Source organism: Podarcis liolepis (assembly GCF_965112155.1).
Source record: "Podarcis liolepis genome assembly, chromosome: 13".
Taxonomy (NCBI): domain Eukaryota; kingdom Metazoa; phylum Chordata; class Lepidosauria; order Squamata; family Lacertidae; genus Podarcis; species Podarcis liolepis.
In genome coordinates this window covers 38,680,140-38,701,651 of record NC_139573.1, presented here as the reverse complement: position 1 = coordinate 38,701,651, position 21,512 = coordinate 38,680,140, and the positions used below count along the sequence as shown (strand labels likewise).

The 21,512-nt window shown below is 47.0% G+C and overlaps 2 protein-coding genes across 3 annotated transcripts; one reads left to right on the top strand and one right to left on the bottom strand.

Moving 5' to 3' along the window:
* The first annotated feature begins 1,555 nt into the window (after positions 1-1,555).
* Positions 1,556-21,507, top strand: GARIN5A (golgi associated RAB2 interactor 5A). Its single transcript, XM_083470355.1, has 5 exons — positions 1,556-1,715; positions 14,820-14,962; positions 15,976-16,160; positions 19,817-20,057; positions 21,272-21,507. The coding sequence occupies exons 2-4, from the start codon at positions 14,879-14,881 to the stop codon at positions 20,052-20,054; spliced, it is 507 nt and encodes a 168-aa protein (XP_083326481.1). The 5' UTR covers positions 1,556-1,715; positions 14,820-14,878; the 3' UTR covers positions 20,055-20,057; positions 21,272-21,507.
* Positions 4,028-12,204, bottom strand: EMC10 (ER membrane protein complex subunit 10). Of its 2 annotated transcripts, XM_083470260.1 has the most exons (8): positions 12,015-12,204; positions 10,304-10,370; positions 8,595-8,707; positions 7,662-7,766; positions 6,480-6,661; positions 5,525-5,618; positions 5,240-5,329; positions 4,028-4,198 (listed from the first exon to the last, which is right to left on the bottom strand). In XM_083470260.1, the coding sequence occupies exons 1-7, from the start codon at positions 12,150-12,152 to the stop codon at positions 5,246-5,248; spliced, it is 783 nt and encodes a 260-aa protein (XP_083326386.1). In that variant the 5' UTR covers positions 12,153-12,204; the 3' UTR covers positions 4,028-4,198; positions 5,240-5,245. The 2 variants fall into 2 exon arrangements, with proteins under 2 accessions (XP_083326386.1, XP_083326385.1); XM_083470259.1 differs by lacking the exon at positions 5,240-5,329.
* Positions 21,508-21,512: the final 5 nt, after the last annotated feature.

The following is a 21,512-nucleotide window of genomic DNA, read 5'->3' as shown; positions in this document are numbered from 1 at the left end:
AGCAGCAATCCCTCTTGCTGTTCTGGCTTCTGGGATAGCTGTGCAGCCTGCATTCGCTCCATAAGACGCACACACATTTCCCCTTACTTTTTAGGAGGGAAAAAGTGAGTCTTATAGAGCAAAAAATACTGTATGCTGTCAACAGGTGAAGGGGGCCACAGGTCACCCCATCCCCAGGCCGCTAAGCAGCAAGGGCTGTTACAGTTGCTGTTTAAGGACTTGCTTAATTATGCAGTAACTGTAGCCATAGGAAGCAAGAGAATTACTTTCAGGTACATAAACAGGCAAAATGCTCGACACAAAAGTACAGGTTTGGTGGAGGAAGATCTCTGTCCCTCCGCTACCAGCCCCCTCTTGGGGTTTAACTTACAAAAGCTGGCCTTGTAAATGGTGCCTGACCCTCCCTGCGTTGCAATGTTAAGGAGTCAGGCTCAGTAAGGACTCTTCGGGTCAGATATAAATAAAACAGTTGTAAGGTAGTTCAGTTCTTGACCTTGTCTTGTTCCAAGGAGAAGAGGCTCAGGAAGCTGGGCTAGCAAAGGAGCTGGAGATCCCACTAGACCAACAGATCAATACTTCTCTGATCCCACTGGGTAGACTCTGAATGTACTTAAATCAGCAAGAAGGGAAAAGACTGGAGCAAGGATCTGGGGTTCTCTATAGAAGAGTAGGGTCCACTGGACCTTGCATCCGCAACCAGGCTCTTCCTTTTGTCCTAAAAACACAATCACTGCTTACGTGAAAAAGAACAGAAACCCACTATTCATCGTTCTTGCCCGGTGGAGCACCCAAGTTGCAGAATCCGTCACAGCTATGAGCAGGAGAGATGTGCTGCTGCTGCAGCAGCTGGTTATCTTTATTTAAAGTGCAGCGGTCTGGACCCTGCCGAAGAGAAATAGGGCAGGCTAAGTAGTTGCAGGTGCAGGACTGCAGAATCAGCAGCCTAAATGCCTTGGCCTTCCTCTGCAGGGAACAAAAGTTCCTCTGGTTTCTAGGTCTGGTGAATGCAAAGAAAAGCCCAGGGACAGATGTGCAACATCAGCTGAAACCTCACGTATCCAAAAAAGTTTTTTTAAAAAAACCCTCAAGTAAAACTCCCTGCACAGCATTCGCTTCCTTTCATAGCGGCATTTTAATCACCCCCTTGGCTTGCTTCCAACTCACCAGTTCCTACAACTGCCCCAGTGAACCGCCTTGGAAGCAGGATTATACAATATAAGCAAAAGTGCAGCCCTTCAGTTTATTCCAGGCAGACTGTTGGGGTAAGATACTAGCTGTGTGGAGGCTCACAGCCTACTCGCCGTATTAAACAGACATAGGGCCTTGGCTTGACTCCTAATTCAAGCCCAATCTGTTTCATGGACTCTCCTTCACACAGCTCCAAGCTCTCATCCCCACCAGTTCCACATTCAGTCACACGATCCTCCTGTTTGCAAGAGTTCTGGGTCCAAGCTCCACAATTAGGCCACCCCCCCACCCTAGGAAGCCAGATACCTTCTGTTTGCCTTCCTGTGCATCCCACATTCTAGAACTCCTCCCCACTCCTGAGTTCTGTTCCTTTGTTGTTGCTGCGGCAACACAGGGACAGGAAGCTACAGGAAGCCCAGCTGGGCCACAAGAGTGACCCACAATCGTGAGGGACGCAGCATGGAAGAACACCGGCCAGGACCACCACAACGGGGGATCCATGCGTTCTGGGTTCTGGGTCGTAACAGGTAGGCAGCACAGTCTCGGCCAATGCTCATATATGGTTCACGGTAGTTGCTTAGAACTGGGAGTGGCTCATTTTGTCCAACAAGCAACAGGGACTTACTGCATGTCTGTCTTACCTGTCACTTCCTCCCCCTCTTAACTACTACAAGGCAACTAACCTGGAATATTTGGAACTATCTGGCAATGGTGCAGAAAGGCCCTGCTCTCTGCCTTGCCTTAGTTGGTTGGAGCTTCAGGGAAGCTGCTACTGCTATCTTGGCCCATAGCTCTTCACCTTTTTGTGGATGCACATTCCCCACATAAGGGACCGGGACATTCAAAGTGTTCCAAGGAAACAGCACTTCACATTCCAGCCACAAAATCTAGCATGACTCAATGGAGGAGGAGACAAAGTTCCTGATTAAACAAGCACACCAGCTCCACTCAAAGCCAGACATCAAGTCTGCAAGTTTCTCCAAGATGTTCCATCCATCTAGCTGAATGTTCTGCCTGCTAAGTGTTTGACGCAGGGTTGGGCAAGAGCCTATTAGGAACGGGTTATTGACCTTATAGGACAGCCTTGGGAACTAAAGGGTGAAGGAAACATTGCATAGCTGATTTGTTCCCCTGCTCATAGACAGGCTGCCTTCTTACAGAGGCCAGTTTAACCAGCCAAGGTTGATGCTGCTGCCAAAGCAAATGAAGTGTTTCCCACCGGCCACTTGCCAAAGCCAGGGTCAGTGAAGCAGCAGCACAGGGCCCATGGTAGAAATGAGCCCATTCACATGGATGGGAAGCTAAACTCCCAGAGCCACTTTTTGAAAAGAAACTACGGACTCTTCTGCTGGACACTTCCTGCCCTTGCCTGCAACAAACAGCATCCGAGATTCAATTGGGATTTAAGTCCAGCGAGAGCAGTTCCCATCTCTGCCCCTGACCTCTAGGACAGTTTTTCCAACTGGGATGCACAAGTGGGTCTCAGTGGAACAGCCTGCCCAATACTTCTTCCTTGCCTGCCCTGCTCTCTAGCCCTGCCAAAGCCTTTTGGATGAACTAATGCCAGAAAGAGTCACTCCTTACGTACTGAGCAAAGATAGCCAGTAGAGAGAGGTTTGGAGGCAGGGAGGTTCCCCCCTTCTCAAGAGAAAGGGCCGGAAGTGTTAAAGGAAATTAAAAAGTGAGATAGAAAGGTATTATTGATAAAATAATAATAACCACCACCAAACCAGGAAAAGAAAGGGAAGAGTATTACAGGGGCTGCCATAGGAAGTGAATGTAAAAGGACCGGAGAGGGTGGATGAAAGAAACAGGCAAGGTTGTTTTCTTAGGAAGCAAAAGCAGAAGCTTCAGGTGATGGCTAAAAATTACTTCAAGAGGCACATAGAAAGGGGGAAATAGCAAAGACTACGCTTCTCTGATTAGAGCCCTGGGGTGAGCAAATTCTGCCTAAAATGTGGAAGCTGCATCGCAAAACTCCCAGAGCAAATGCCTGTGCTTGGCTTGAGAAAAGGTTAATTATGAAACTCCTTGCCACAAGGAAACCACTATGGCAAATAATCTATAGCAAATTCAATGGATTAGATAACAGCATGATGCTGCTCGTTGCTAATTTATGCCCAAATCTGCCTCCACCTGCCTCCATTTTGTGACCGGCTGTGCCCTGCACCACCAGTTTGTGGCTGACAATCCCAGTAATCTTTAGCCATCTCAGGCAGGTCTGCATGGAAAGTTTGAGAATCCTTGCTCTAGAAAATGAACAGAAGCGGATGGCTTGAATCCACCTCTTTCCTTGTCAGGACGGGAATTGGCAAAAACACACTTGGTTCCATAGATAGAGCTGTGGCACCTGGTAACTGGGTTATTTTGAGCATGCTGTCGGTTGTTCCTTTTGTTTTCAGTATTATCAGGAGAGCCAGCTGTAACTTATTGAGTCCACCTATACATCTCTTCCCTGTACTACTGTTTTCAGCCTCATCTCCTCTGCTAGTAACAAAGGCATCCTACAAATATCTTCTACAATCTTTTTTTTTTAACCCAGCAAGCTCCTAGTCCTCATGTTTTCAGGGATACAACAACAGTGTAGAATTGTGGACAGTTTCAACTGCAGGGCTTGGTCAGATAACCATTTCCTGTTCTGAATCCTGAAGGCAAAATGTGAGTCACTCGGACATAAATATTAGGGTGCCCAGGGACACAGTAGTGTGGTTACTTGGGAGCGAATCTACCTGGGTTGACAGGAGGGCAAGCTGGCATTTCCTCTCCAACTCCAGCAGCACTTATTTCACGATCAATCCTGGCCCTGCTCCCCCACAAATCAAAACTAGGAGAGATGCCATTTTCCTCCAATAATATTTATTTACACGATTTCTTCCCATAACGTAGGAAAGGCACGTTCCCCTCACCGCCCTCCTCCCCCGGCACTGCCTCCATTGCCCCCTCCTTGTCCCCCCGCGTCAGGTGCTCCAGACATCATGAGGAACAGGACAATGGGGATGATGTACATCCACTGTTGGAGAAAGAGAAAGAGGATACAGCTGAAAAGAGGCCTTTCCTCCTGTGCAATGCACCCGCTCCTTCCCTGAATTCTCCTCCTGGGCAATGGCAACATGTGCCCCCACCACCCTCAAGGTCTGACACACCCCAATCAGCCACTTCGCCTCCGGAAGAGGGTTCACTTGAAAACCAAAACGCCATTCCGTGTTATGTATCCCTCCCTCCCCAACGGCACGCAGACACTGCCCCTTTTTCCAAATCCCAATCACAAGATTCCCGCCACCAGGGATTAAAAATGGTTAAGTTTCCGTGACAGCCAGTGGAAAGGGGGTTGTGCCCATGAAGAAGGAAGGACCTTCCACCAGGAAAGGGAATTTTGATTCTGCCATGCTTTGGTGGGGTGCAGGGGAGCGAGAGCCTGGCAGGACGAAACGGAAAAGGACACAGAGGAAGGGCTAGACTCCCGTTTCCATAAAATGAGCCTTGCTTTCTTTTCACAAAGAGTTAGCTATCCAAACAGGGGGCAGAGAAGGCAAGTTTCTTGACTCAAGCAGGGCAAGTAGTAGGTAAATGAAATCAAAACAAAACGTGGCAACAAGCTTTCGAAGGCTTTGGCTGTTCTTGGAATGTACTGTACCAGGGACTAGAAAATGGAACACCAGCCCACTGAGTCAATCGATCCACAGGTGATGAATGGGGGAAGATGCATCTATCTACCTTAAGCACCCTCCACCTTGATAGACAGCAGTGGGGTGGGAAACCCAGGCCCCTCCTGGTGTTACTCCTATAACATCCTACAACTCCCAGCACCCCAGACCATGCTGCCTGGGGCTGACAGGGGTTGGCGTCCTTCACCTGGAGGGCTAAAGCTTTCTCATCTGTGATACAGAGCTTGGGAGACAGAAAGAGGCTTACAGAAAAGGCTTTTTGTGTGGGGGGGTGTCCTTTCAGGGAGATATTGGCAGGGGTGTGGGAGGGAGAAAGGGGAGCACCGCAAAGTATTGAAGGTGTGCAGGAGGAAGATGGAAGCAAGATGAGCTGAGTGTGGCTTTACTTTTGCTCAGGGCTGTCGTCCTGGCTCCCGAGGGGCCGTTGCAGAGCTGGTTGCTAGGAGAAGCACTGCCCCGCCCAGAATTAAATGCCACTGCAGGGATTGGGGAGAACAGATATCAGAGTAGGGAGCAGGGATCGCCCTCCACCCTCACCCAAGAGCAGTGCTTTGGCCAGATTCAGAGTCAAGCCAGCAGTCGGACTCCTGAACTTATTCTGTATTTTTGTATGGAGGGGAGAGGAAGAGAAGGGAGGAGCTGGGCAGCTGCTCTTCCCCACCCCCACTTACATATTTGGCAAAGAAAGATTTCTGCTCCTGCGGATTCTTGGCTTTCTGAGCCTGCTCTTGTTCCATGCGTTCAATAAACGCTGCCGTCTCAGGGCTGGGGAAGAAAGCAAAAGGCTGTCAGTGGCAAAAAAGAAGAAGTCAAAGCCAGAAAAGAGAGAGAGAGAGAGAGAGAGAGAGAGAGCGGAGGGAGGTGCAAATCCTCATGCTGCTGCTAAAAATAAATGGAATATTATTACAACATGTGATATGCCCAACACATTTCAATACAGTGGTACCTTGGTTTACAATCATATTCCGTTCCGGAGGTCCAGTTGTAAACCAAAACAGGTTGTAACCCAAGGCACACTTTCACCAATGGGGCCTCAAAAAAAAAAAATGGGTTGTAATCCAAAAAGTCCTATGGATTGCAAGAAGATCAAACATCTCCATTCTTAAGGAAATCAGCCCTTAAGTGCTCACTGGAAGGACAGATCCTGAAGCTGAGGCTCCAATACTTTGGCCACCTCATGAGAAGAGAGGACTCCCTGGAAAAGACCCTGATGTTGGGAAAGATGGAGGGCACAAGGAGAAGGGGACAACAGAGGACGAGATGGTTGGACAGTGTTCTCGAAGCTACCAGCATGAATTTGACCAAACTGCGGGAGGCAGTGGAAGACAGGAGTCCCTGGCGTGATCTGGTCCATGGGATCATGAAGAGTTGGACACGACTAAACAACAACAATCCAAAACGGTTGCAAACCAAGGTACCACTGTACAGTTTTCTCCATGGACCAAGTAATAATATTAATAATACACAAAGCAATGTTTTGCAGTCCCTCCCCTCATTTATACAAGACATCTAAGCAAGTGTTCATCACCACATCTTGTGGCAGTGAGTTCCATGCATTCGTTACCTACTTCGCTGCCTACCAGAACCCCTGCTGCCAGCCCCGCCTAACTGCACACAGAGACTCACACAGCTGCTGGTATGGGCTGCTGGAGGAGGACGGTGGTATTGAAGAGCTCCAGGTCCACATCTTCCACCTCAGCCCCATGGCAGGAACTGGGAATGGTGACAATGGAGAGACCAATGATGTTGCCAGCGACATCCGTGTGAACAGTCAGCCTGTCTGACAGATGAGACTCCACCATGGAGCACTGCAAGGAAGGGGAAGACAGACAGAAGTGGTTGACCATCTTACCCTTTTCTCCAACGCAAACAAGCAATGGGACGCAAGCTGGCCTTCCTCAGCTCAGCTAATAAACCACCGGTGGTGAGTAAATGGAGCCCACAACAGGCAATGCTCTGTCCAGAGACAGACTCATTTTGAACTTGGCCACTGTCTTCCTACGTTCTGCCAGTTTCTTAAGATTAGAGGATAATAATGATCAAACCCCAAGTACATGTAGGAGTTGGGTTCTTGGTAGCTGTGCCAACAAGGAAGGAGTTCCTTTCTTCTGGAGCTGAATCAGCCCCCTAGCGTCTTTAGGAAGCACCATAGACAAGTTTCTAACTTAGGAACCAAGCCAATGTTTCCCCACATTTCTGGCTCTCCCTCTCTCAACCCTCCCCAAAAAGATACATGTACCCTCAACCACTTCCAAAGCTGTCATGTGCCTAGGCTAGATACTTATTTAGCAAGTTTTTAGAGTGCTCTTCTGTAAAACAATTCCAAGGCGGGATACAGTGTAAAATGTAAACACGTAATACACAATGAAAACCAAGTACAGAAAACCTGTAAAACAATAAGCTCACCTTCACATACAATAATTCAATGGGGCAAAGAGGGGCAGGTTATGCAACTCCAAATCCAGTGTGGCGAAAGGCCTGAGCAAAAATGTTTTCTTGGCTGGCACTGAAAGCCCATCAGGGTTTGTGCCAGTGCAATCTGTGAAGGGAAGGGACTCCACAACTGAGTGTCAATATTGAGAATGCCCTCTCAAATGTTGCCTGCAGTGCTGCTCAGAAATCACCTCTACCTGACTGTAAAGTCCAGGCAGGTGTATATGGGAGCAAGAAATTCACCCGTTTGTGGGTGTTCTGGCAAAGAGGTGATTTCGCTCCAAGATGCTGGGCAGAATTCAGCTTCTCCATCTGCACTCCCCACATGCAGAAAAATAGGACCCCTGCCCAGGGTTCCCCATGAATGGCACTCACCGCTCGGATGAAAGAGGTGACATATTCAACTCCAGCCTCCTCCATGCTGCCTAGGGGCCGTCGTGGGATCCGCACACGGTACATCCCACCCTCTGTTGCCACTTCCTGGGGTTTGTGGAGAAGAGACGCATAAGTAGAAAGGAGGCACAAGGTGCCCAACTCCCCCAAACCCCACCCCAGCTAAAGGAACCATATCAAGGCTGCACAATCAAAACTCAATGGTACTGGAATACATTTGATTAGTTTTGCATGGCTTATTTTGCTTTCAGATAGTAATTTGGAGCCTTTAAAAACATACAGAAGGAAATAATGGGAAGGTGAAGTATTTACAAACTTCTATCAGGATAGACAGAAATTTGCTTTTTTTTTAAAAAAAAAAAAGGTCCTTGGGATGCTACAATTCTTTCAGAGGCACAGTCACCATAAAAAAATGTAGCATAAACACCAACAACTGGGAAACACTGGCCTGCGAGCGCTCCGATTGGAAAACAGCCTTTACCAAGGTGCCATGGGCTTTGAAGATGCTCGAACTCAGGATGAAAGGGAGAAACACGCTAAGATGAAGGCATGCTTGGCAAACCCTCACCGTGATCAACTCCCGCCCAGAAACCTATGTCCCCATTGTGGAAGGATGTGTGGATCCAGAACTGGCCTCCACAGTCACTTACGGACTCACTGTTAAAACTGTGTTTATGGAAGACAATCTTACTTGGCTACGAGCGATCGTCAAAGAAGAAGACACACTATCCTGCTGGTAGCTGGCAGGTGCATGGCACACAACACACACTCCAAGTGCAGAATCACTAAAGTCCCCCTTCCATCCATGACTCACCCTCACTAGAAGAAAGTCGCCCTCTTTCAAAGTGCCCCTTAGCTAACTGAGACTGCTTCTCCTGGTGAAGGCAAGGCTTCTCCTCTTCCACCCACACTCACCCTGAGTTTGTTGCGCTCTTCCTCAGACAACTGCTTCTGGCTTAGTGAGAGGCTGGAGTCGGGGCCCACACTCCACAAGAGGGTGCCCCGCTTTTTGAACCGGATGCTGTCATCTGAAAGAGAAAGAAAATCCCACAGGGCCCTGGATCACGGTCAAACTCCAGTAGGACGAATCCCATGCCTCTTTCTATATATACCTCCTGGCCAGCAAGGCCCAAATCTGGAGATCCCAAGAGTCTTAGTTCCAACTTGACCTCCCATCAGAAATCCACTGGTGCGACACATCTTTGTCCCTTTTCTCACCAGCATGTCAGAGGTGGAATGCAAACAACAATCAAGCCAAGCCCATCTAGACCCCAGTGTAGCACAAAAAGAGAACAGGTGCGCGCAGAAGAGTTTACATAGGCAGTGACTGTTGAAGACTGAAACAAGAAATTGCTTGGTGGATTTTAAAATACGTATTTTTAAGGAACTTCTATTTTTGGAAGACAAACGTAGTCAAAAATTCTTGGGCGAAAGTAGGCACGTGAATGTGCTGGACAGCTGCAGATGGACTATTCTTTAATCCTTCCTCAATGCAGCAGTTGCCCCAACTGAGGGTAGGGGTGCTTCACTTCACCTTTCCCAGGAACTGGGAACAGAATAGAGGGGACAGGGCTTCTCAGCTAGCTAGCCTGGGAAACTTACAGTGCTTTTGAGTGACAGTACTGCTGGGGGAAATGGAATGGACGAGGGCCAGGGTTTTGCAAGAGTGCATGGAAGAGGAAAGTTATGATTTATGCTTTCATGGACTAGAGCCCACATTCTGGAGAAGGCCTTCTCAAGCCTCACTTGTCATACCCAAAGCAAAATCCATCTACAAAGTAATCTCTTCCTCTTCTGCTTCACATACAACATTAAGGGTGACTTACACCCCCCATCGCCTGTGGCAGGAGATAAAATCCAAGCTTGTATCTGGGAGGGGCACAACAGCAGCAGCAGCAATGTGGGGTGCTTCATTTTTTAATGGATTCCCCCCCCCCCCCGTTTCATAAGTTCATTAGTAATAGTGAACTGATGCCAACTGCAAATGCATCAGGCAAGCCTGGCAGTTTCAAAACTGTTAGCTATGCTTACAAGTAAAATAAGCATACTAAATCAAAACACTTTCTGGGATATCAGATTTCCCCCCAAAGTAAACTGAAAATTCCCCGATGCATATTACCACATGCAAATTAGGGAAAATCTCCCGAAAACCCACATTAATGAACAACATGCACCCTTCCTGAACCCAGTAGGGCCATCAGACCAGGAATCTCATAATAATTCTGCAATGCCAAGCACCCATTATCACAAAATATCCAAGGTGAGTCACATGCATACAACTGCACACAAATGAAAAGATCCCTGCATGTATACATTTATGAACACATGGAAGGGACTCCCTCAGGTTGTTGTAGACTCTCCTTCATCAGAGGTTTTTAAGCAGAGGTTGGATGGCCACCTGTCATGGATGCTTTAGTTGAGATTCCTGCATTGCAGGGGGTTGGGCTAGATGACCCTTCGGATCCCCTCCAACTCTACAATTCTATGATTATACAATACAGACATTCAGCTGAGCGTGTGCAGGTTGTGGATGAGCCTGATGCCATGAACCTTCACCCACCCTGGGTATGTTGCCTAATCAGGCTTCACAAACCCTTGGGTCCATTCCTACCCCATCAACTCACCCAACTCAAATGAATGCTCCAGCTGCAGGTTCAGTCCACAGGCCTCAGTGTCACGGGCCTCACCAGGCTGGAAGGAACAAAGGTAGATCAGAGACTGATTCCGATATTCTTTCGGCTTCTGTCCCCATCCTCTGCTGTGCCCCCGTTCTTTCCCATATCCCACATGTGTAACTATTTGACAAGCCTAACACCTATTTTCTTAAAGAGCACACTGTTGAGTGCCATGAAGCAAATACAACAGAGCTTTTCAATGCCAGTATACACAGCATGTCTTGCTTGGGAACAGACTCTCACAGATTTGGTGGCATACACTGATTACAAAATACTGATATTTTCATTCGGTGAAAACAATGGGCAATGCCAGAAAAAGTAGATTTATGACATGTAAATACAACTAAATATTATAGTAGCTAAAAGACTAACTGATTCATTGTGACAAACATTTTTAGACTAGAGCTCACTTCAGATGCATAAAATGCCACTTGAGACGTTATACTGTGTATGCAACAGGTTTTCCACCCATTTAAATGACTTGCAAGAAGTATGACACAGACTTTATTAGGTAACAGTTGTGCTAAGTGCAAAGAAAAACACCTCTCTAGCCCCACAGCAGCCAGTTCAAGTCACTGGAAATTCACCTGTCCCAACTTGGTGATGCCAACCACACCCTGTGGAACTTACGCTGGAGCAGTTGCCTCATTTCTAAGCAGGAGCTCATTACGTCTGAAGAGGAGAAAGTGGACAAGAGAGGCTGTTTTCCCTCTCTTATAACACTCGAATCAGACACCCAAGTTTCTCAAGCCTTCTGAGGAAGCTGAATGCTAGAACTTTCAGGACGGGCAAAACAATGTACTTCCTCAGAAAGAAGAAAGCTAAAAGCTCTGGAACTCACTGCCACAAGACACTGCAACAGTCACAACCTGGAACAGATCCAAATGTGGGGTGGGGCTAGACAAATTCCTGGAAGTTAAAGCTACTAGTCACTGTGGCTCTATGCTACCTCCAGAACCTGTCTGTATATACACTATACATTGTAAAGCACCCCATGCTTTACAATGGGAACTGTTGCTTAAGGGTGCTGGGTGGCGCTGTGGTCTAAAAACCACAGAGCCTAGGACTTGCCGATCAGAAGGTCGGCGGTTCGAATCCCCCCGACGGGGTGAGCTCCCGTTGCTCAGTCCCTGCTCCTGCCAACCTAGCAGTTCAAATGCATGTCAAAGTGCAAGTAGATAAATAGGTACCACTCCGGCGGGAAGGTAAACGGCATTTCCACGCGCTGCTCTGGTTCGCCATAAGCAGTTTAGTCATGCTGGCCACATGACCCGGAAGCTGTACACTGGCTCCCTCAGCCAGTAAAGTGAGATGAGCGCCGCAACCCCAGAGTTGCTCACGACTGGACCTAATGGTCAGGGGTCCCTTTACCTTTACCTAAGAAAACTACAGTTCCCAGGATTCTTTCGGGTGCGTGGAGGGGAAACGTGATTAAATGTACGTGGTGCGTACGCTCTGAGAAGGCCGCGGCCCCCGTGTCCTGCCTATGGGGCTTCTCAGGGGCCCCTGGCCGGCCGCCGTACGAAGCCAAACGCAGGACTAAGCAGGCTTCTCCTCTGACCCGGCAGGCGCTCTTGAATACTAATCAGCCGGTCTCCCGGCAGCCAATCCCCGCTTGGCCCTCATTGCATATTAATTACCCACCCCTCAGGAGACTCACTCTGAGGCCCGACTCCCCCCGGCAGCTCCCAGCTCCGGCGGCCCGGGCGAGGAACGGCGACGACAGCAGGAGGAGGAGGGCGAGGAAAACCGGGAGGGAGCGGCTGGAAGGCCTTACAGCGGCCCCCACGGCGGCCATTGCTCCCTTTTTCCCCTATCACGTGACGGAGCGGGCCGCAAGGCACTATGGGAGGAGGAGCAGGCGTGGGTTAACCGAGGCGTCTCGGCGAGGCGAAAAGAGCCAATCGAAGGTTTGGCTCGCGCGCGCGTGCGCACGGGCTGAACCTCCTCCCCCTGATTGTTACCCGGTTAAAAAAAAAGGCGGGAAGCTTGCTGGGTGGACGGAGAGCAGGTGGCGGCGGAGGGGAACCAGTCGCCTCCCAATAAATGTGCACTAGTTAGGCTGCGATCCTATTCACTTGAAGCCAGTGCTGGATTTACGTATAAGCTAAACATGCTATAGCTTAGGGCCCCACTCTCTTGGGGCGGCCCCCCCAAAAAATTAAGAAAAAAAAATAGATTTACATTTCCAAAATATAAGCTAAAAAGCTAAATAAAATAAAACCTACGTACAGCAACAGTGTTTTGCGTTGTGTAGGCTCCTCTGATGTAAGTCATGGTGCTAGCCTGCTCCCTAAAATACCACTGGTTTGCTCATTTCTAGATACAGTATAGGGTACCTACATTCTGCATGTGCAAATGGCTTTACATACCTATTAGGTCCATCAGTTACCATATAGCATATATTCAACACACAAAAACAGCGACAATTTGTTGTTGACAAAGGACAGCTGGACATATAAAGGGCCCCATTACCTTCAGTAGCTTAGGGCCTCCTCAAACCTAAATCAGGCCCTGCTTGAGGCAAATTCCTTTTTGGGGGGAGAAGAAAGAACAAATGGAGGTTTTGTGCATCAACACGCTGCCTCCTCTCCTGCCTTGCAGAACCATGAGCTCTTTATTACCCTCCTCTGATTTTTTTTTTTTATTTTTTTGCCCAACATTAGCCACTGATGATTGGGGAGCAGTCTGCGGTTTCCCTGATGGCTGGTCAAGCAGATAAAAATCGAGACAGAAGGAGCTACTGTCTGTATTTCTGTTGCTTCTGTCCTCGCTCCATATGAATTTGGGCACTGGCTGCATTTTTAGGGGTTTCAGAATCAGCTTTTCCACAATTTCCTCCTTCATTGACGTATTTAAAGCAGAGGTTGGGTGGCTGTCAAATGCTCTCCAAAATTTCTCTCATTAATATAGGGATGTCCTATTCTATAATAATAATCATTTTATTATTTATACCCCGCCATCTGATCAGGTTCCCCCAGCCACTCTGGGCATCTACCAACATATGTAAAAACATTAAGAAAATCAAGAAACTTCCTTGTACAGGGCTGCCTTCAGATGTCTTCCAAAGGTTGTATACAGTGGTACCTCGGTTTACATACGCTTCAGGTTACATACGCTTCAGGTTACAGGCTCCGCTAACCCAGAAATAGTACCTCGGGTTAAGAACTTTGCTTCAGGATGAGAACAGAAATCGTGCTCCGGTGGCGTGGCGGCAGCAGGAGGCCCCATTAGCTAAGCTGGTGCTTCAGGTTAAGAAAAGTTTCAGGTTAAGTACGGACCTCCGGAACGAATTAAGTACTTAACCCGAGGTACCACTGTAGTTACTTATCTCCTTGCCTTGGATATTGCCTATTTCTCCGATGAAAATAGGGTCGTCCTAAGGGAGATTCCAGGATCAAATCAGAATCTGTGGCGGCTTCTGTAAATCCGGGACTGTCCCTGGAAAATAGGGACACTTGTATATGTTTTAAAGGGATGCCAAATCATATAAAAAGTGTCTGGATCTTCTAGTCCTTGTCTAAATCTTAATCCCCCCCATTATAGCTATATTCCATAGTAGGTGGTGCCAAACGTCCAGTGTAAGATTGAGGCTGTTTTCCATTGACTTGCAATTACTATATGTGCTGCCAAAGTCCCCAGGGTGAAACTACCACCACTCCTGCCAAGGGAGCTGAGGCAGTTGCACCCTGGTGCCTCACAGGGCTGGAGCAGATGCAGCTTGTTCCTCCCTCCACTTCTCAACATATTGTATCATCATATTGTGATGTTTGGCTGGTGATACATTGCAATGGTGAAAAGCTGACATTGTTGTTTCCCAATTGTCTTTTGTGACCAGAACAGGATTTCTTCCCCCTGCCTTTTTTTTCCTTTTCTATAATTTTTATTAATTTTTCTGTTTCACGTTTTAGAATATTCATTGAAACAACCTTAAAATATCAAAGACTTTCCTTCTTCTCTTTCCATTGTTCATTTTGCACAGCATAAATCCCTGCATATTTTACATAAACTAAACCATTCAGTATTCCACTAATATATCCATCAAAACTTGTTTACACTGTTGAATTTATCTTAATGCGGCTAACGTTTTCACAGCTGTACACAATTATTTCCCATATATTCAATAAACATTTTCCAGTCTTCTTTAAACGTATGTTCTTGTTCTCTTATTCTATATGTTAGGTCCGCAAGCTGCGCATATTTTGTCAGTTTAAGTTGCTATTCTTCTTTAGTTGGGACCTTGTTCATTTTCCATTTTGGGGCTAACAAAACACGGGCCGCAGTATTAACCTTTATTGACGCCTGGGAATTTCCGTCTGAATTATCCCCAACAAAAAGGACTCTGGTTTCTGTTTTGTTTTTTGGAAAAGTACTTTTAAACATTTTAAACATTAAAATAAAACACCAGAATAGGATTTCTTGGCACTTCCAGACTTTCCCCATGTCCTCCTTCTTCTCCAAACAGGTTCTAGGCTGCAGTAGCCCGGACCGCTTTTGTGCCCACTGGATGTCCCAAGTTTTGGAATGGGAGACCTGCAGAGGTGCCTAGCTACCGGGGAATATGGCTTGCTGAAGGATTGTCCCCTGTTTGAAAGCAATTTCATGCAGGTGAGTTCGGTACTTGACTCGCAGTGGAGGCTGCCCCATTAGAGCAAACTGCCCCAAGCAACCCAGGTCTGCCATCAGCCTAATACACCTGCCTGCCTTCATACTTAACAGCCAATGCAGTGCAAAGCAAATTAGTTGGTTCCGCCCAGTGTTGGCTTTCCTATTTTCCACCCCACCAAACACCACTGATATAACCCTGGCAAGCCCACTTGACTAAAACAAGCTTAGTCAGATGTGTTGCAGTTGGTTCATCAACTGATTCATCTTACATAAATATGTGTAGGATTGCAATACAGCCTGGGTGATGGCACTTTTCCTCTCCACAACATATTTTATGATCTTCTGGATTATAATGACTCTAAGTACATAAAATTCATAATTACATCATGTGGTTTTTAAAAAAGTTACTCTGAGAATAAGATGGCGAAAAGAAGGTATGTAATAATTATAATATGCAGCAGTAATAGATAATTTGAGGAAACCACGGAAGGGTGGAAGGGAAGTTGATTACAAGGGAAAGAATATTTGAAAATGTTTGACTAATTGTCTTATATTTTTGGAGCTCATACCATCGCACACCCCATAGTCTCCTTTGACTGGACTTAACTGTCCAGGGGTCCTTTACCTTATTTTTGGAAAATATAGATTTATTTTTTTTTAAGCATCTGCACCACCCAGGAGATTGCAGCCGCAGAGATAAGAAAAGAAGATCCATTCTGTTGTCTGGAGAGGTCACTTCCTAGTTCGCACAGAAAAATGTTGCACCCCCCACCAACAATTTTGCGCCCAGGGCAACCATCCCTATGTTCCCCCCTCCCCATACACATTACACCACTGGGTTTCCTCGCCTGTGTTTTAGCTGGTACTAAGTGCTTGGGGAATTCCCTGAAGTTTGGGAGGACCAGATGTCTCTTTTCCTTGCTTTTAATAGTCCCGATATGAATGCCACCCCTAGATGTTCTTTAGCGACAGTCGCTGTGAAGGCATGAGAAAGGGAGTCTCTCTCTTCCCAGGTTACCAAGACAGGAGACATAGCCAACAGGGTGACCGTGGGCATTGCTGCCACCAGCCCAAGCCTGGAGCTGCCAGATCTCATGTTGCTGGCCCGACCCGGCTCATGCTTAACAGGGCAGTACCAGTGCGAGTGTCCCAATCCTGAAGCATCGCCAGGCCCCGACGATGAGCTGCAGCTCTTTGGGTAAGTCCCTTTCTCAGCACTTACCACCCAGTCCTGGAGCATCCCTACAACTCAGAGGTAAGTCCCAAAGGTTCCAGTGGGTCTTGCTTTTAAGGCAGTGTGTTCTGTTTTCAAGGCTGTGTTCCCAGGGTTGCTGCCTTAAATCATGGTGAAGGAGGCGTAGAGAAGGTCTGGAATCTCGAGGCTGCATGGAAGTTCTGCTTCCAGATTATGTAATCCTACCCATTTACCATAGACCAGGAATGGGGAACCTGTGGCCTGCCAGATGACTCCCAGCATAACCTAGTCGCAGCTCAGGACTTCAGTACTTATGGATGCCTCTCCCCAGGCCCTGTGCTTGTCGCCCAAGGCCCTTCTCTGTTCCCCACTCTCTCTGAGAGGCTCAGAGGGTGGCCTTTTTTGTGGTGGCTCCCCATCTGTGGAATGCTGTCCTCTGAGAGGCTCACCTGGCAAGATCATTACAGTCATACCTCATGTTACGTCCGCTTCATGCTACGTTCTTTCAGGTTACGTCCTGCGGCAACCCGGAAGTACCGGAAAGGGTTACTTCTGGGTTTCACCACTCGCGCATGCACAGAAGCGAAAAATGACGTCGCACGCATGCGCAGTAGCGGCGAATTGCAACCCACACGTGCGCAGATGCGCGGCTGCGGGTTGCGCTCTTTTCATGTTGCAAACGGGCCTCCAGAATGGATCCTGTTCGCAACCAGAGGTACCACTGTGCATGTCTTTAGGCGCCAGGCGAAAACATTCCTCTTTACCCAGGCCTTTGGCCATTAAATAATCTATGGCCTGTTAAATGTGGGGCAGGGGTCTGTTATTATAATAATAGTAGTAAATGTTAATAGGAGTAGGAGTAGTAGTAGTAGTAGTAATAATAATAATAATAATAATAATAATAAATTTATATGCCACCCATCTGATTGTGTTGGCCCAGCCACTCTAGGCAGCTCCCAACCAAAAAGAGTAAAAATAATAGCAATAGCCAAAAAGAAAGGATATTAAAAATAAATAATAGTTTTTAAAAGTAAAAATAAAATAAAATCATTTTTTGTTAGTATGCTGTCTATTATTAAGGTCTGTATTATGTTGTTATTATTGTGCTCCATAAAATATGTTCTTAATGTGGTACACTGACCTGGGATCTTTTAATAAAGGGCAGTATATAAATCGAATAAATAACTAACTAAAATAAATAGTACTTGGCTGTGCTGCCTGGGGCTGGTGGGAGTTTTAGTCCAACCACATTTGGAGGACCACAAGTTCCCTGTCACTGCTTTAGATGGACAGATCCTGGTTTCAGTGATGCGTCAGGACCCTCTGCACATGCTCAGAGTAATTCTCCAGCCTTTTCTCTGAGTGTATTCAGGAAAAAAAAACCCAGGCAGATGCTTTAGAAACAGATTCTGGATACAACCAACATATTCAAATTAACCTGTTTCAGTAAAAAGAACTGTGGTGCTTGCTTTAAAGATTGAACAGTTACTGTGGCAAAAGCTTCCATGGGCTATGAACTAAGTGGAAGAACATGAGTCGTGGGCAGTGTGTGAATTCAACAGACCTTAGTTTGTTTTTGTTACGGTTGTTAATATCGTTTTGTGGATTACGAGTGCTGTAATACTTTGTGAATTTCACAATTTCTTGTGGTTGTGCTATTTAGCCTTTGGGGGGGGAGGGCGTGTTTTCTTAATACCGTATTATAGAAGGTGGTTGTTTTACTGATGGTTTGCAATTGTTCCACTGATGGTTTGCTAATTATTTTATACAATTCATGTTGTGATCGTAATCTTCCATTATGTCATTTGTTGTTTGTAACAACAAATGCTTTCTTAACTCGCGCGGGTGAAAAGTGGAAACATAATAAATAGATAGTAGAAACATAATAAATGAAATGAAGTTAATTGGGCCAGAGGGAACCTTATTGGCTACCCAGGCATAGAATCTAAAAAACCCCGCAGACCGGAGGTTCCTCACGACTGAGGTAGATGGATCAATGGTACGTAGCAGTTTCAGAGGACTTGGGGTACAGGTGACAAAGCAAGATGACATTTCTGGGCCTTCTCAGACGGCCCCATGGATAAAGACAGTCTCTTAACAATTTTCATCTGCTTGACCACCTTGTATTTTCTCCAAATCCTGCCTTAGCCTTGCTATCTTTGGACGTAGACCTAAGCTCCACCCTGCACCACAGAGAACTACAATCATACCTTGGAAGTCAAATGGAATCCACTCCGGAAGTTCGTTTGACCTCCAAAACGTTTGGAAACCAAAGCGCGGCTTCTGACTGGCAGCCAATCGGAAGTTGTGGAAGCTTCCAAAAATAGTTTGCAAACCAGAACAGTCATTTCCAGGTTTGCAGCGTTCAGGAGCCCAAATGTTCGGGAACTAAGTTGTTCAAAAACCAAGGCATGACTGTACTAGGCTTCTTACTGACCACAGCACCCTAAGCGATAGCTAAGCAATGGAAGATCCAAACTGAAATACCCCTGAATATACAGGAGAATAATATATGGGATACAGCGATGCCCAAGCTCTTCCACCAGGCCTTTGGCCAGGGCACAGCCTGACTCCCTCCTTTGGCAATCTTCACAGAACTTTAGCCTAATGGTTGCCATCAATTTGATTTGAATTAATTTTATAATGAAATGATTTTAGAATTTTATTTTATTGTTGTTAGCCGCCCTGAGCCCGGCTTTGGCTGGGGAGGGCGGGATATAAATAAAATTTATTATTATTATTATTAAGTGTCTCACCAGACACAGGAGGGCAGTTAAAGGCATCACGAATAGAGACACCGTCCAAGACACAGGGGCCCTTTCCTTAACTACGTTAATGACCCAAATCAAGACCTTGTTATACCAACCGCTCAATACTCTCAGTGGAGAGGTTACATTTGAATGTTGAATGTGTAAGTGTATGTCTAAAGACAATGGATACAACAAGCACCCTTAGATGTACTGCTAGGTAAGGGTTTAATGGCTATTGTGTTTAAAAACAAATAAAAATTGTTAACCAAAAAAGACTAGGGTAAGCCTAAGCAACTTGAGGGTTTTCAGGCTGATCCCCACCAGCACTTTGAGCTGAGACTACAGTGCAGCGGGGAGCACCCAGGTGGAATGACAACCAATGACAACAGCCTGATTTCCAGAGCTGCTGCACTGATGTGAGAGTGGCCCTTTTGTGCCATAGGAGGGTTTGGGGAGCAGGTGTCTCACCCTACCTTCTCCTGTAGGGACGTGGGTGGCGCTGTGGTCTAAACCACTGAGCCTCTTGGGCTTGCCGATTGGAAGGTCGCGGTTTGAATCTGCACAACGAGGTGAGCTCCCGTTGCTCTGTCCCAGCTCTTGCCAACTTAGCAGTTCAAAAGCACACCAGTGCAAGTAGATAAATAGGTACCACTGTGGCAGGAAGGTAAATGACATTTCCGTGTACTTTGGCACTTGTCACGGTCCTCCGTGCACCAGAAGCGGTTTAGTCCTGCTGGCCACATGACCCAGAAAGCTGTCTGTGGACAAACCCCGGCTCCCTCGGCCTGAAAGCGAGATGAGCGACGCAACCCCATAGTCGCCTTTGACTGGACTTAACTGTCCAGCGGTCCTTTACTTTTACCCTTTACTACCTTCTCCTGATGAGCGCACTTCTTTCTCCTCCACCAGGCTTCTGCCCTTGAAGTTTGTCCGGATCTACATCCACGACGAGACGCGATACCAGCTCAAAATCCGCCTGGCCAACGGCCGCACCTTTTACCTGCAACTTCTGGCACACCCCCTCAAACAAGAGCATGTCTTTGGGCAGTGGGTACGGCTGCTCTACCGCTTGCGCTTCCACCAATCTGACGCTCCAGTCGCTTACGAGCAAGTGAACCAGCAGAGCCGGAGGCCCAGCAGACAATAGTAGGTGAGTCTTGGCTCGCTTCCCAAAGAAGCCAACGGATCCCTGGGTCCCGATTCACCAGGTGCACCAAAGAACGAGGAAGCATCCAGATTCCTGGGGATGATGGTACATCAGGGGAGAGAGCAGAGGAGAGCAGTGGCTGCTCCTTTGGGCAGAAGGTGGCATGTGTGCAGAAAGTCCACCACCAGCAACAAGCCTGGGAGTGCATACCCTCCGACATTTCTCTGAAAGCATCCTATTTATTTAATAATAATAATAATAATAATAATAATAATAATAATAATAATAATAATAATTAATAATACCCCACTTATCTGACTGGGTTGCCCCAGCCACTCTGGACAGCTTCCAACATATATAAAATAGAATAAAACACTAAACATTAAAAAAAAACTTTCCTATACAGGACTGCCTTCAGATGTCTTCTAAAGGTTGGATAGTTACTTATCTCCTTGGCTTGGAGGGTCGCATAGCTCCACACCCTCCAACATTTCTCCAATAAAAATAGGAACGACCTACGGAAAAGCAGGACATTCCAGGATCAAATCAAAAACTGGGACGGTTTCTGTAAATCTGGGATTGTCCCTGGAAAATGGGGGCACTTGGAGGGTCTGGGAGTGGCTATGTTCACATCCGCACCTGGCATTTAAAGTACTCATATACCACTTCCCCCAAGGAATCCTGGGAACTGTTGTTTGTTAAGGATGCTGAGAGTACAGTGGTACCTCGGGTTAAGTACTTAATTCATTCCAGAGGTCCGTTCTTAACCTGAAACTGTTCTTAACCTGAAGCACCACTTTAGCTAATGGGGCCTCCTGCTGCTGCGCCACCGGAGCACGATTTCTGTTCTCATTCTGAAGCAAAGTTCTTAACCTGAGGTACTATTTCTGGGTTAGCGGAGTCTGTAACCTGAAGCATATGTAACCCAAGGTACCACTGTACCGTAATTAGAAGACCCTTCACAGTTACAATTCCCAGCACCACACTGGGAACCAGTTGTGACCACTCTGGAGAACCAGTTGATGAAGCTTCCAAGTTCTGAGGCCCAGCAAACCATAGGCTTTGGCCAGGCAGTCAACAAAGGACCGCTAGGCCTGAGTATTATAGTTTCTGGGGAATTTTGACTTCTCAAGTGCACTTTAGGATGTTCTCTATCGTTCGTCTGCCTCCCACATCTGTCTCCCCCTCTCTCTGTTTTCCTTTGTGCTTTGTATCAGGAGGAAAAGAAAGCGTGTTCTCCAGGTGAGGAAGAAGACAATGACTCTTGGGGAAACCAAGGATTTCTTTTATCTGTCCCCCGAAACTAATACAGAGGAACGTCCCCCTCCCTGGCAGGCTGCCTGGCCCTGGACACCGTTCCTCCTCACGTGAAGTCGTCGCAACGCGCCCAAGGAGGAGACCGCACCCCCGTTTCTTCCCCCCTCACACACACAATAAAACCAGTGAACACAAATGCTG